The sequence below is a fragment of the Falco naumanni genome, chromosome 2 (genome assembly GCF_017639655.2).
Source record: "Falco naumanni isolate bFalNau1 chromosome 2, bFalNau1.pat, whole genome shotgun sequence".
NCBI lineage: Eukaryota > Metazoa > Chordata > Aves > Falconiformes > Falconidae > Falco > Falco naumanni.
The window spans coordinates 12200016-12214545 of record NC_054055.1 but is presented as its reverse complement, the minus strand read 5'-3'; the positions used below and the strand labels follow the sequence as shown (position 1 = coordinate 12214545).

Genomic DNA, 14530 nt, shown 5'->3' with positions numbered 1-14530 from the left:
GTGACAGGATTATTTTTATGGTTTCATCCTTGCTCTTCCTTTGTCAGTGATGGTTGCTTTTATTGCAGACTAGTTCAATTCCCCTCTAACACCTATTTGCCTCCCTTCTGTTGCAGTTTATGAACAGTAGAACTTCTGCTAAAAATGTGAATGAACGCTGTGCCATCTGCTTCAAGTCTGTCTTTAAAACCTCAGTATTGATCCCTAAAGAAACTTGGAGAGGGGGAAGGCAGCCAGGATGCTGCTGTTGCTACCTATTACACCCATTTCAATGCATCACAAGCTGACTCTGGAAACTAATAAGAATCACTATTTCCCAAGCATTGCCTTCCACCAAAAGTTATGTGACTATATGACGTTATGCATGTGTGGCTCCAATGAGGTTTTGTGTTTTCACCACTGGAGGAGTCACTCCCTGGAGAAAATTTGCTTTCCAGACTTCGTATGCTATAGATTACTTTGGACAGTGTGGCAGCAAAACCCTTGACAAACTATGCAATACTGAAAGACCAAATACAGAGTTGCTTTTTTTTCAGTACTGGAAACAGAAATTACCTTTTGCAGAACATGCCTGTGAAAGGACACACCTAATTTTACAGCGAGTGAAATGGAACCGTCTTTTTCTGCAAAGGTTTTGAAGTAAGAAATAGTCCAATGAACAACATGGGAAAGGCCATGCACAGGACTCTTCCCTTACACTAGGAGACTTGACCCATCCTTCATGATATTTTCTTTGTTGTTCTGAAAAGTACTTGGCTCTTTTTAAAGCAAATTTTATTACTTTGCTTGATCAAGCCCTGTTCACCCATACTTTTTTAACAGAATAAAAATACAGCTATACTTTTACTGCAATACTGCACAAATAGACGCTGGCCTTAGAGAGAAATGAAACTTTAGATTTCCATGATATGTGGAAGGGTTTGCAGAACACGTTACCAGAAGGAACATGAGCAATTGTAAGCAGCAGTCATAATGAACTAGCCTGGGAACTGTTTAAAAGACAGCTGAAATAAAATGCTCTGTAAGTTAAATGGCACAGGACTTTTATGTTGAGTGCATTCCATATGATTTAATTTTCACCAGATTATGGTACGCCAGAGTGAAACAGGGCAAAGCCTATATTAAGTTATGCCTCAGTCTTGGAGAGATAGCAATAACATTAGGGGGAAATATACATTGCTGGACCTATAATAATGATGAAGAGTTACTTAGCTTTCTATATTTTTGCTGTTGCTACACAGTATATCAAGGAGTGTTTCTGATCTGACTGAGGGGAAAAAAAAGCCAAACTCACATCTGAAAAATATGTGAAGAAATGCATTGTAATATATGAAAGAAAGCCTGAGGAAAAAATGAAAGCCTTCAACTCTAATAGGACACAGAGCCAGTGCTGAACCACTTTTGTTAGTGTAAGGAGGAGACTACAGCAATGATTTGGGATAATTTGATTACCACTGTTTAATACTTGCACACCCTCAGTCCTTGCCAGGTACCACTGTAACACGGCTGGATTATTTTACTGCTGCATTGTTAACAGATACCACCACAACTTGTTTTACTGGTAAATAGTGACCAAAACTTTTGTCACGTATCGTTTTAGATACTCTAACAGAGAAGTAAAAACTTTCAAATGGATTTGATTGAAAATACCAATTGTTTGATTCTGCTAATGCTAGTACAGCATGGTCTACCTCGAACAAGAAAGCTGCCATGTGAGGGACAGGCTTGTACCTGTGAATTTGTTTTTAACACTGTTGCGTGCAACCTCAAGCTATTATGTAAAGGGGGAAAAAATGCACAAATTCACACCAATGTGTCTACAGCAGTGACATGCTGTTCTGTTTGTGTGGTTTGTGATCAGTCCATTGCTGGCATTCACTACCCCCTATATCTATCCAATGTATTTTAGGATCACAGGAACATTGGGAAAACAGAGGAGGGCATAAAGCTTTATCCACCACAAAGCTTGCACCGTGACCGTGCAAACCACGGCTCTGTGATTTATGCCTTCACTAGACTGCACAAACTAAACAGGGTGGGACTGGATCGGCATCAGAGACCAAGGTTAAGCCATGAGACTATGGAAATTACACTGTGGGTTCACAAAGCAGCATTTCTTCCCACTGGAAAAGGTATAGGCCAATGTTCTGATACACAGATATGGACCATGATGGTACTTGGGGAGTGGGAGGCATGGAAAGGGGAAAACATAAAAAAATTGAAGTCCTCATTTACTGTGGTCATCAAACTTACAGGGAACTATGCACTTAAAATTGCTTTTATAGTTTCCAGAAAATAACCTCTATTTTTTGTCTTTTTTTTTTTCTTTCTTTCTTCCCCCCCCCCCCCCCCCCCCCCCCCTTTCACTTCATATCTACTGTAAAACTGATCAAGTGTCTGTTTAAGTGGCAGGCATCTTCCTCCCCAGAGATGACAGTATTTTAATGATTTGTCAAGTAATCTACATTGAAATACGCATTATTTATTACATACTCTGCATTTCAACAGCCACTTCCATCTGGAGATGGAAGGCGGTGGGTAAGAGATGCTAATGAATAAAGAGGTCATTATTGAGTCTCTATCTCTTCTATTAAAGCAGTTAAGAGCATTTCTAATTTTTTGTCAGATGTCCCTCAAAATCCCCAAGAGTCAACTGTAATATTAACATTACGGTCTCTCATTTACTAGAGGGGGGTGGATTTTCCTTGCAACAATAGAAAGTTATTTTATATATGGGAATACTGATTATACAGAGCTCAGTTAAACTCACAAGCTATGGAAAAGGAGGAAACGGAACTCCTTTTATGTTCTTAAAAATGTAACTGTCTTGGGAGCTACCTGAAACAAAATCAGGTAACAGAATATGGAACTTAAGTGCCATTTTAAATAGATTTTAGTCCTTCAATCCTTAAAACATTTTTGAGAAGATAGTGGCTATTATCCTCATCCTTTGCCCAGGAAAACACTGCCTTGCAGAAAGAGTCAATGACTTAACCAAAGCTACATGGGAAGTACCATGGCAAAGCTGGCAAAGATGTTTTAGGCTTATTTTAGAGCCACCCCCCTTTTATTAGGTCACCTTAAAATGCTACATTCCTATGCAGAAGATTTCCTGCTCCAGCAGGAAAACTTCTGGTAAGGTGTTACTTAAAAAAAAGGGGCAACCTTTTCCTTTAATAATAGACAACTGTTACACTGACATGGACACCAGGCTCATAGAAAACCTGATCCTACAAACACATGCAAAGTTGAGTAAGCCAAATGCCAGCAGATTGTTAATATGAGGAAAGTTACTCAAATTCATTTAACGGCTGCCAAACTTAGGCATAAAATCTTGGTACTACTGGCAAATTTCCCATTGACTTCAAAAGGGCCAGCACTCTGCTCCTTGAAGCCTTAAGCTTTAGCCAACCTGTATCATATCTTTCACCCAAAATCAAGTGTTATCCTACTGAAGTGACTCACAGTGTGTAATTTAATACTTCCTTCATATTTATTTCCAAATGGAAGACATGGCAAGAACGAGCTGTGTTGCATAAATATTTTTCATTACTGTGCAGGTGCCTGGGGTATTATGCTGCAACAACACCCGTTGTGTAAAATCAAAGACAGGCTTTAAAAGGTTCCCAACACATCTCCAAAAGGTGATGAATGGGAATGTTTACTATTTGTTTGCTTCTAAATAGGGATTCCTCTTTGCTGAGGACTGTGAAAGGTTACTGGCTAAACCACTTTTCATAGACAAACATTAGCTGCAAGTCTTTTTTCCTTGCTCATAAAGCAAGCACACAGCAAAGCAGTCTCTGCCTGGTTATCCTTGAAAGCTCGTATCTTCTCCAGCGCATCGCAGGCTTCAGAAAGGCAGGCTTGCCTCCTTCTGCTTCCATTGTGCAGAGCCTAATTTATAGTCCGAACAAGCGTCTTGCTATAAAAGATTTGCTTCTCCCTGCTCACTTCCTATTTCCCACAGTTAAAGCAAGTTTCAAATAAAGGATTCACAGGCCTCCAAGCTTACAAATTAGGCGAAGTAACACTCAGAGCATTAGCAAAGACTTTGTATTCAAAATGGTAAGTGAAAGGCCTAAAGAAATACAATCAAATCAAAGCAGGACAAAACCTAATGCAGGAAGTCTTTCCAAAGCTGTTTTTAATGCTGCTCATCACAAACACCTTTGGTTTAGGCACAAATACATTTGAGTGAAAACTGGATAAATGCCAGAAGCTGCTTTAGACATTTGAAGCTGGAAGAATCTGCTTGGCTAATTGCTCGGTCTGGGCACAGTGTTGTAGTACAACTTATTAAGTGCCTGAATTGCTTAAACTCAGCTTACACTTTTGTATGGGTTTTGAAAACCCATTTTGATTTAATATTGCTTTCAATAGTGTTACCACACAGCTTTATTTGCTACTTCCTGACAAGTTCTTCTCTCCTCCAAACCCCAGCCTTAACAGAAAAATGCAAACAGTTTCTTTCCCAACCTTAGTGGACTGTTATTTACACTGTACCATGCCCCTTGTGTTATGTTAGAATGGGGGGAAAAGTCTTTGTTTCCACAGGCAAGGCACTGCTGAGGCTGCTGGATGGGACAGAAAAAAAATCATAATCAAGGACTGGGTTGGTTCTAGTTGGGAGGAAACATTCAACTGCGCAGAAGTGAAAAACTGAATTGAAACTCCATCTTTTCTGGTCCATCCTAGAAGAGTCCACAGACCCAAACCTCTTCTGGCAGTCTCTAACTAACATCTGATCTACATTTTGGCCATGGTCCTCTAAGAAGAGCTTTTCACCATTCCGTTAAAAGAACCACCCTTGCTTGAGGTGATCAATCAGCTCCTCTTTGTTAAGAAACAGTCCTATAAAGAAAAGGCGTTCTCTGAAAGGTGAGATCATGTTTGATATCCTGAAACTCACTGCTGAAGGTCAATTCTGAGCGGAGGAATAAATACAAGACCACAGCCTTCTGCAACGAGAGACAGAAAGGGACAATGAGCAGTAACTCCTCTTGTCTGCTCCTCCAGCCTGGTTGGCTCCAGCTGAAGGTATTACAAGTGACCAGCTACAACAAATTTTCAGAGGGAACTGCATGTTCCTCTCTGAATGTCCACTCTACTGGGAAACAGTGAGTCCAGATCTTGTTCACTTCTTCAAATTACAGTTTTGCAATAAGGGAAACTGAGGCATTTTTTGCCTCCTGGCTTGGAAGCATCAGCCTTCATGCTTTAAAGCATCTTTTTTATAGTGGTTAGGATGATGAGAAATAAGGAGGAGGTATGAAAATAAGCAAGAAGTAAAACCGTCTTCTTCACATAATACCATGCCTCAAGGATTCTTTTCTTAAAAAAAAATAATTATCCGCTAGTACAACATTCTCAATAAAAGTGAAAAATTATCATCACTTAGATGATTGTTCCCTACTGTACTCTACTTCTGTGGGTATTTTAACAAAACTCAAGTGTGGACTACACAGAAGTAAATAAATGGCATTCCTATGTTGTGCTTGGAAGTAAAAGATCTGAATTCAGTTAAAAAAAAAAAAAGGCGGCTTTTGGATAAGCCTGACTTATGACTAAGAGAACCTCTAACGTTACACAGTCAAAAGTTTGTCAAGATTGTGGCAGGAGTAGGCATTTAGATGCCATTACTCTGATTTCTTGCTCTTGAGAGTCCTCTCTGTTCACACGAGGGCAAAAGCCCCTTTCCCAGCCTGAAGGGAGGTGGTGGCAGTGGCAAGGAGCAGGGTCAGTGCGGGGAGCTGCTGTCCTGGCTTTCTCCAGCGCATGGGATCAGAAGCCCCATCCACTCCCCAAGGCCAACAGCTTGCCTGGCAGCTGCAGGAATCAGGTTTCATGGGGATTTAGAGCAAATGTATGCCCTCAGCCTTTAATAAATTACCACGTGGCCTTGAGCGATGACGAATTAAGCTAAAGGAAAAAACCAAAAGCTCTCCCTGGCTAAGTCAGGAGACTTAGCCTTCCTAGAAGTTAATAAACGTGACAGAAGCTTTATACCCACACTTTAAATATATAAATCAAACAAGTCAACATTTCTTCATCTTTCGCTCCCTCCATCGCCCCCCCTCACAGCTGTCCTGCCAGGATGGCTGAAGCTCAGCTGGACAGGCAGCACGGTGAGCGGCAGCCGCTCCCGAAGTCCTGGCGCTTTGGTTCTCACTTAGGAGACTGTATTCCTTTTTGAAATCCTGATCATGCCCAAACCCAACAGGTTTTCAGTTACAAAGGAAGTTGGTGATTTAATTTTTTTATATATATATATAATATTCCCCAAGTTCTTTTTGCCTTTTTTTTCGCAACAGAACACCATTAATACAACAGATTAACTTTTAAATCAAAATTATTTCCTTCCTCTCGCAGTACGGTGGTGAACCACGTGCGAAGTGAGGCATGAAAGCAGTGAACAGTTTATCAGGGCTTAAGGCATGCAGGAACATTGGTGAAGAAACTTCTGCAAGTCCATGTCAGGGATCATGTTACTGAAGCAAGAATCTTTGGCATTTTTACACAGTGTTTTACCACCTCCAACTGTGTAATAGACAAAAGGCCAGAAAGAGATAAAGGAAACAGGTGCAGCAGAATAAAAAGCAAGACTGTTCCATTTGGCATGGTGATGATCAGCTGCTTCATAATAAACCACTGCACTTTGAGAGGGGGGCTTTACATTATTTTAATGTTTACAAGAGGATGACTTTACGTATTTGCTTTCTACCCACTTCCTCTTCTACCATATCTTTCTGCAGCTACACTGAAAAATGCAGGTGGTACTATGTATACGAGACAAAATACAATGTCATTTTACCAAAACTCAGAACAAGGCCGCTAAGAGCCATCAGTACATGCTTTTTTGACTCTTTCTATGACTTATCTTACTTAACCTATCAGTTTTTTTATTATTATTATTGTTCTAAAAAGAAATAAAGATGAATAAGGTAATCAGAGGCTCCAAAGTACAGTAAAAAATACATATGAAAGTTTTGTAAAGGGGAGAGATAATTAGGAAGGCCATAATTCTGGCAGCTTTGAGATAACGATCGCTTTTGAAACCTCTGTTGTGAAGACCAAAAGAAACACATTCTTAGATGTTTTCTGGGCCACAATTAAATTCTTAAGCAGTATCCAAATGGAGATGGGGAGGTGGAGTAAAGCAGGTACTGTACCCACCAATGATTATTTCACGCTATACTATTGCATTCGTAAATGACTATCTTAACATTTTTAAATAGGTCACATCACTGTTACAAAGAATGCTCAGGCTTCTTTTAGAATGCAACAGATTTACTGAAATATGTTTTTACCATATGCTTTAATTAAAAATGTGGCTTTTTCATCAGAATAGGCTTTGAGGACTGTCATAGGGGTAAACTTATTAAATTAAAAGCAGCAAAAACAATAAACATAATATCCATGAGAAAAGGAATTACTTGTATCCAGCCTGTTTGAAATTCCCTGTGCTTTTTAATATTTGTTAGGCTGAAATGTTTGCAAGAAAAAAAATGTAGTGTTAGGGATTCAACACCACATTTCTGAAATGTGGACTGAGAGTGTTGCCAAGACTAAAAAACAAAGCAAACCAAAAAAACTACTCAAGAGCTGAAGAAAATGTCTTATGGAAAGGGAACATAAAGAGGTCAGTCACTCTCCTTTGCTTGTCTACCGGAAGACTAGGAACTAGGAGGTGACTTGACTATTCTGATTAAGTGCCTTCCTGGGGAGAAAATAGTGTTTTTATAAGAGCTCTTTAATTGAGCAGAGAAAGGCATAACAGGGAATACAGGCCAGATATAATCAAGTTAAAAATAAGGGATGTTTTTTAGCAGAGATGCAATTAATTACTGAAACTAACAGGGGAAATAGCAGACTTCCTACCACCCAACTGACTATCAAATAATGTTTTCTTATCAAGGGTGGATTATCAGAAGAAATTGTCAGATAGGGATACTTAGAGATTTCAGGGCTGGTTATAAACAGGAATTCAGACCAAGAAAGCACACAATGATTTAACAGTCTCTTAGGAAATCTCTTGGTGGTGTGACTCTGAATACAGATTTACATCTGAACCATTTGAGCAAAAAGGCAAGGTAAAACAGAAGCATCTGCGTGTGCATGCATATATGTAAATATAAAAAATGTTTGGGCCTTCCTTCTGCATTATAAAGAAGCAAACAACATCACAAACTTATTTCTTTCATTTCCTCTACAAACCACATTTAATCTGGGATTTGAGGCTGCACACAGATGTCCTCTACCAGTATGTATTTTTTCCTATGTGTCAAATAATACTCATGCTATAGGTATGCTTATACATGGGCAGTAATTCAGATGTAGGATTTCAGGCCATAGCTAATCCATACTCCACAACTCCACTTGGTATTGATGAATTTTTCTCTTTGGAGTCTCCCTGGTGCCACTTGCACCGTGGAGTCCCTGTCCTTGTGCCATGACCCTGACCCAACTCCAGACTGGTTCCCAGTGAAGAGATACCCAGGCTCTGAGTCAGGGTCTCTCTGACAAGGATGTGTCAGAGCCAGCATTATCCCAGCCCTTCACGTTTATCTGACCTGACTTTTTAATTGCTGAAAGGCACTGAGCCTGATAAGCAAGCCTGGTTTTAAAGGGTTCACTGGGGCTTTTCCCTCAAAGACAATGTAATTGCAGGCAGTGACACTAAAGGAGAGATCCTCTGAATTTTAAGTTTCACCTCTGAATAATTTCTTCTCTGAACAATTGATCCTGTGTCCCACATTTGGGTCTTGGGAGTATAAGAGGTATAAACTCCATTTAATACAATCAATAGCAATATGCCCCCACACTGCAGAAGCACTATTGTATTTTGGACCATTATGGGGTAATACAATTGTCAAAATCTAAGCTTCACTGCCTGTGACAGGGACTCCCTCAGCTGGAAGAAGGCAAATTACTTTTGTGTGAGCATGAAGAGGACAAAAGGAGAAATAACGCTTCGAAACCTTCAACAGCCAATCCTCTACAACCAGACGGAAAGGCTCTGGAAAATATCCCCTCCATTAGTTAATGGTGGTCTCAAAGGATGAGGTTTAATCTGAATGGCAAAATTATTAATTTTTATATCATATACATTCCACTAACAAATGAAAAACTTGCCAAGAAAGGAATGTGATATTCTACCTGAGTCGTGGCAATGTTTGTTCCATCGGTGACCTCCACAGTCATATTATATATTGACCTCTGCTCTGCATCCAAGGGCTTTGCAATGACAATAGTGCCCACTCCCTTCTCCGCGTCGAAAGAACTATCGTAATTCCCTCCTAATTGTTGCACAAAAATACAATTAAATTAGCCATGTCTGGAAAATTTCCATTGAAAATGTTCCTAGAAGTGGGCATATCTGTTTACTGGCATCCATCTTAACGGCTTGCCTTAGCATATACACAGTACATCTACTGATACTTCTTTGTTCATAACTCAATTATATTTCAAAGCAGTTTGTATATTGGAAAGCAGATATCATTAAAATGCACTGCAAGAAAAAAAAATCTAGCAGTATATTTAAGTGAACCATAACTGAGTCTATAAAAAGAATCAAATGGCTATAAGCCCATAAGATGTGTGCCCTTGTAGTTTGGATAATGAACAAGCACAATTATCTTTTTGTATAAAAATCATTTTAAGAAGATTTTATTCTGCAAATTTTATTTTCAGGGAATTCTCACTGATGCTCGTGGGTGAAAAGACTAGCAACCGAGTCTTGAAAAATTACAATTATGATCAATTTAAAAAATGCAAATAGAGATTTGTTATGTTAATTTCAAGGACAATGAGAATTACTGGCAGCAAAGGTCAAATTCTACTAGTCTTTTAGGAATTATTCAAACAGATCTGACAGGATACACATCCTAAATTCCTTTCCATTAAAAGAACCCTCATAAAGCACTGTTCTGAAACTAATATCCCCCTATCCTGTCACACACTGAATGATGCAGCAGTGGGAAAACCCTCCTGAGTCTCCGGTAAAAGAAAAAAAAAGGAAAAAGAAAAAAAAAATCTATTAATAAGTAAGAGAAAGCCATACATAATTTGAGATTAAAGGGTTACAGGATTTCTCAGCCACAGCTACAGTTTATAAAATAGAACCACTCATTATGTTAAAAAATAAAGCACACACTCCCTGCTGCTAAGCTGCTTATTACTCACTCATCTATAAAGTGGAATTTGTTATGAGTTGACTCTGAAATTTCTGGAGTCTGGGGACAGGAAAAGGTGGAACACACTGCTGACAAACGAATTTTGAGGTATATTCATCACACAGCAATGTAATGCACTAGCTACAGTCTCTGACAGCCCAGTTCCTACAAAGCAGAAAAGGCTTTCAAACCCCACTGGTTATAAAACTTGTGTAAGAGCTGATCAGATCTTTTGAGATTAGATCCACTGGTAGAAAAACATCCATTCCATTGACTTAGCTCTCGTGCAATATATATGTAGAGATACATGTTTGAAAGGCTGGTGTTTGATCATTGAATGGCTCTTATTTTAGGGTGGGGGACAGAGAAGAGGACAGCCTTCCCTGCTCTACCATCAAGTCTTGCACCTGCATGGTTTGTTGACTGACAACAGGCATTAATTTCAGAAAGTCATGCATTTAGGGAGAGGGAAAAGGCTTGGGCATTCCAAGAAGCTGGAGTTTAAGAGTAACCACAGCAAAATCACAGCCCCTGAATTCCTTATGTTGAAGAAGTCCTCACTTTTCTCTACCTCTTGCACAGGCTATTGCAAAGAAAGGGGAAAGTAGAAAAGTGCTGCTCAACCCGTATCTGCCTTGGAGGCCATTCAGGGATGGGGAGAAGAAAGAGGGAGGAAGAATAAGAGTGCAGGTGACCTATGCAAAGGAAAGGCAGAACTGGTGAACTTCTGCCCACTGAAATAATCCAAACGTAGTCATTTCAGATGTGCCAACAGACTTCCCTATGCTGACTATATGTATATACATATATACAGCTCTAAGCCTAACAGATGGAGTTGTGGTTTTCCAGGAACACACTGATGCTGGATCTGCCCTGGTTTGTGGTGGATAGAGACATTGCTTATTCCCCAACCTAATTCTGCAAGCTCAAATTGCATATTTTTCTCAATTGAGATGTATATATATATACAGCACACTGTTTGAAACTAGGAAAAAAAGCATAGTTGTTCTTGATATTGAAGCAATAGCAAGGTATTTGGACATTGATCCTATCTTCAGTGTTGTTTTTGTTTTGGTTTTTTGTCTTTTTTTTTTTTGGTTGTTTTTTTTTTTTTTTTTTTTAAGTTTGTCTGGAAGAAAAAGATGCCGTCTTCCAATTAATGTTTTTAATTGATTTGCTTGAGAAAAATCATACCATAAAAACCAACTCTGAAAAAAGCCTCCTTTGAAGAAAAGAGTTTGAGATTCTTGCAAGGAAATCTCTGCTGAAATGAAGCTAGCCTTGGGACAGTAGGAACTTTGCAAAGAGAATGTTTCATATTGATAACCATGAAAACAAAATGAAAGTCTATACTTCAAGATGCTTAATAACCATCTTAATGAGCGATCAAAAATTATATGCTATCTACTGGCATACGCTTTCAAAGAAACCCTGCCTTCAATACTTCCAAGAAGTAACATGGAAGGATTAGCAATAAATGTTTTAAATTCCCTTCTTCTGTTGGCTTAGAGCTGGGTTTGCAGGGTACTGTGGAGTGTATTGCAGATACACTGACTTCTTCACGCCATTTTCATTAAGTGAAGAATATTTTTCCCCTAAAATAAGAACTGAATCCATCATATGAGTTTTTTGTGTTATTCACATCTTCGGAAATGGTCTAGTGACAAGCAAATAAATCTTGGTTGCTAGCCAGCCCAATCTAGCCTACACTTGTAACTAAACAGGCAATGCACTTTATTTTACACTGATTCATTTTCTATTAAACAAGGCAGAAACTGCATCATACACTGAGACAGAGATGAATCAGAGAGCATCCAGCTGTGAGATTTGTGATTATAATCTCTTTTGGAGTGAAAACCTGATTTATTCCTGATTCAGCCTGGTACCTTTTAACAGACCATGGTCAGATGAAGAGCCACTGAACTTCTGGGAATACTGCCTGATACTGGGTCCTGCCTCTCATCTGCACTACTAGAGGCAGTCTGGAAATGCTTCTCACTCCTCCTCTGCCTTCATATACCTACACAACAGGTTCTCATATGATGAATGCTTCTTGCACTTAAGCACTGAAGAATGATTAATGAATTGAGCATAAATGCTAAAGTCTTAAGAGTCTTACAGACATGTTAAGTCTATGCAAGACCTACTATGAAGCACCCAGACAAGCACCCAACACAATTATCTTTGAAAGACAGGTGCTGGAGAGGCACGGAGAGAGAGAAAACATTCTTGTGTAAAACAAAAGGACTCCTGTCTTAAAAACTCCTGCAGCCGAACTATTCTGGGAACTCCATGTGAAACCACTTCCTTCCAAAGGTGCTCATGTTGAGGTGGGAGGACTGAGCCCGTAGGAGGTGACAGCTGGGAAGGTGACAACTTCACACATTTCTGGGGTACTTGAAGCTGGTTTTCAGAAGTATGCTGCCAGGTAACTACCAACCCTTTTGAAGCGAGCTCAACTGCAGTGCTGTAAGCTCCCACGGTATCAGTTTTACCAATGTTACTAGCGGCCATTTAACATTTCCTTTGATCACAATCTTAGGATGAAAGGGGGCTAAGGATGATGAAATTTTGTTCAGCTACTCAGTTTTATTAATGTGAATTTTTATTGCTTTTCCATTTTCCAACATATGGCACACACTTCCCTTTTTATTGTCTACTAAAACCTGCTTTCAGATACAAGATATGTAGAAGCTCTCTTTGCTAATGTGCTTGCAATTGCATTAAGAAAGAAATATTTCAAATTAAGACAATACATTGTGAGTTCCTTGGGCACTTTGGGAAAATCAACAATAAAGAAGGCAAGATGACTGAACTGACAAGTTGGACAGACAGGTTGTCCTGAGAAAGCATTTTGACACTGAATGACCTCAGAAAGATGTGGATTAGCTGTTGTTTGCACTACTATTGCAGGCTAAGATGTCCCACTGATATATGTTCAATACAGATTAAAGACTTCCCTTAAAAGACCCTGATTAAACTGAAGTGCTTTGAGTGGGATTTTATGAAAAGTCCACATCTACTTGCAATACCATCTTTGGATGAGAAGACTTACCATGTTGGGATGATATAAATAATCTAGAAAGTGCTTTTTCTCTCTAATTGACTGCTAAGATTCTCAAAGGAACCTAGCACAGATAGTTATGTCTACACTTGGGACACCTAAAGTTCACTGAGATGAATTCCCCCCATACTTTCTTGAGATCGATATTAATGCTCTTGCATAAGCCCTGGAAGCATTATACTTCTACAATTAGGCAATTTTTTTTTTTTTAATGTTATCTGAAACCACGTTATAGTTTATATAGGATTTCCCAATTTTACTCTAGCCAATTTCAGCTGTTATCAAAGTCAGGATGCTATAGAAACAGCCCCTGCTATGAAAGATCTTACTAGTTGGCCCTCACTACAGCTTCATGAGACCGGTCTAGCACAGCCTTAATTTTCCATTTAACAGACGGTACAGTGTGGTCAAAAAGGAGATCTCAGGGAACTGAAATAAGACACCTCTGAGCCAACAGACTATATAGGTTGTGTCCTTGGTACAGAGTAGCCTTGGTTACATTTTCTGGCTGAATCTGGAGCGTTACCTTCATTCTTAGCTTGTTTCTTGGTCCCCTACCCACTGTAAACATATTTTCCTTCTGACAAAAGTCCTATATGCTTTGGAAAGGATTAATTTCCCTTTTAATAAAGAAGATAGTTTTTAAAGAAAGAAAGCACTGAACCTTACATGTCTAACAGGAGAGGATCTTCTGATGTAAAGCTTGCCACTCATTTGATGCAACAGACAGGCCAAGGGAACTTTCTGAACCGTTAAAAGGGATTTCTAAAGGTCACCTGGAGAATTTGCCTAAGCCAAGATACAATGCAGATCTTGCACTCCCACAGAATGTGGGCTTTGCATCTCTGTCCCTTTTGAATCTCAGTGTTGGGATTTTTTTTTATTATTTTATTTTCGAGCATATTCTGCTTACATTTTGACTATTGAATTTGCTGCAAGCAATGATATTTTTTTGTGTAGTGCTTCTCCTAGATGGGGTTCCTTCTGGGGAAGACCTTGGGCCTCCCTATGTTCCTATCAGCTGCCGATACGCAGTTTAAGATGGGCTTATGCTGATGTGAGAAATTATTTTCTCCGCTAAGGGAAAAAACACGTCAGCAAATCTGGAGGATTTGTATACAAATGAGTCCCCTGTGAGGGCCTTTTTCCCTCTTTTCCAGTGGAATGTTCCAGAGGAGTGGGATTGAATACACATCTCAGAAATACGTGAAGACTGTGGAGAATCACACTTGTTCAGTCTTAGATGCAAAGATGGATCATACTGAATTCTGGAGGACATCCCCAAACCAAA

General features: G+C 39.3%; 1 protein-coding gene across 8 annotated transcripts in view; it reads right to left on the bottom strand.

Annotated features, from left to right (window-relative positions):
- FAT3 (FAT atypical cadherin 3) overlaps nt 1–14530 on the bottom strand; it is a 417124-nt gene that overhangs the window by 89880 nt on the left and 312714 nt on the right. For 7 of the 8 annotated variants that reach the window (XR_005826271.1, XM_040583321.1, XM_040583315.1 and 4 more), the window contains one exon: nt 9160–9299. The exons of the other annotated variant lie outside the window; for it this stretch is intronic. Coding sequence is in view for 6 of the 7 variants with exons in the window: in XM_040583321.1 (XP_040439255.1) it covers nt 9160–9299 (140 nt within the window). In the remaining variant the exon portion in view is untranslated. The remainder of the gene's footprint in view (nt 1–9159; nt 9300–14530) is intronic. 8 annotated transcript variants of the gene reach the window in all.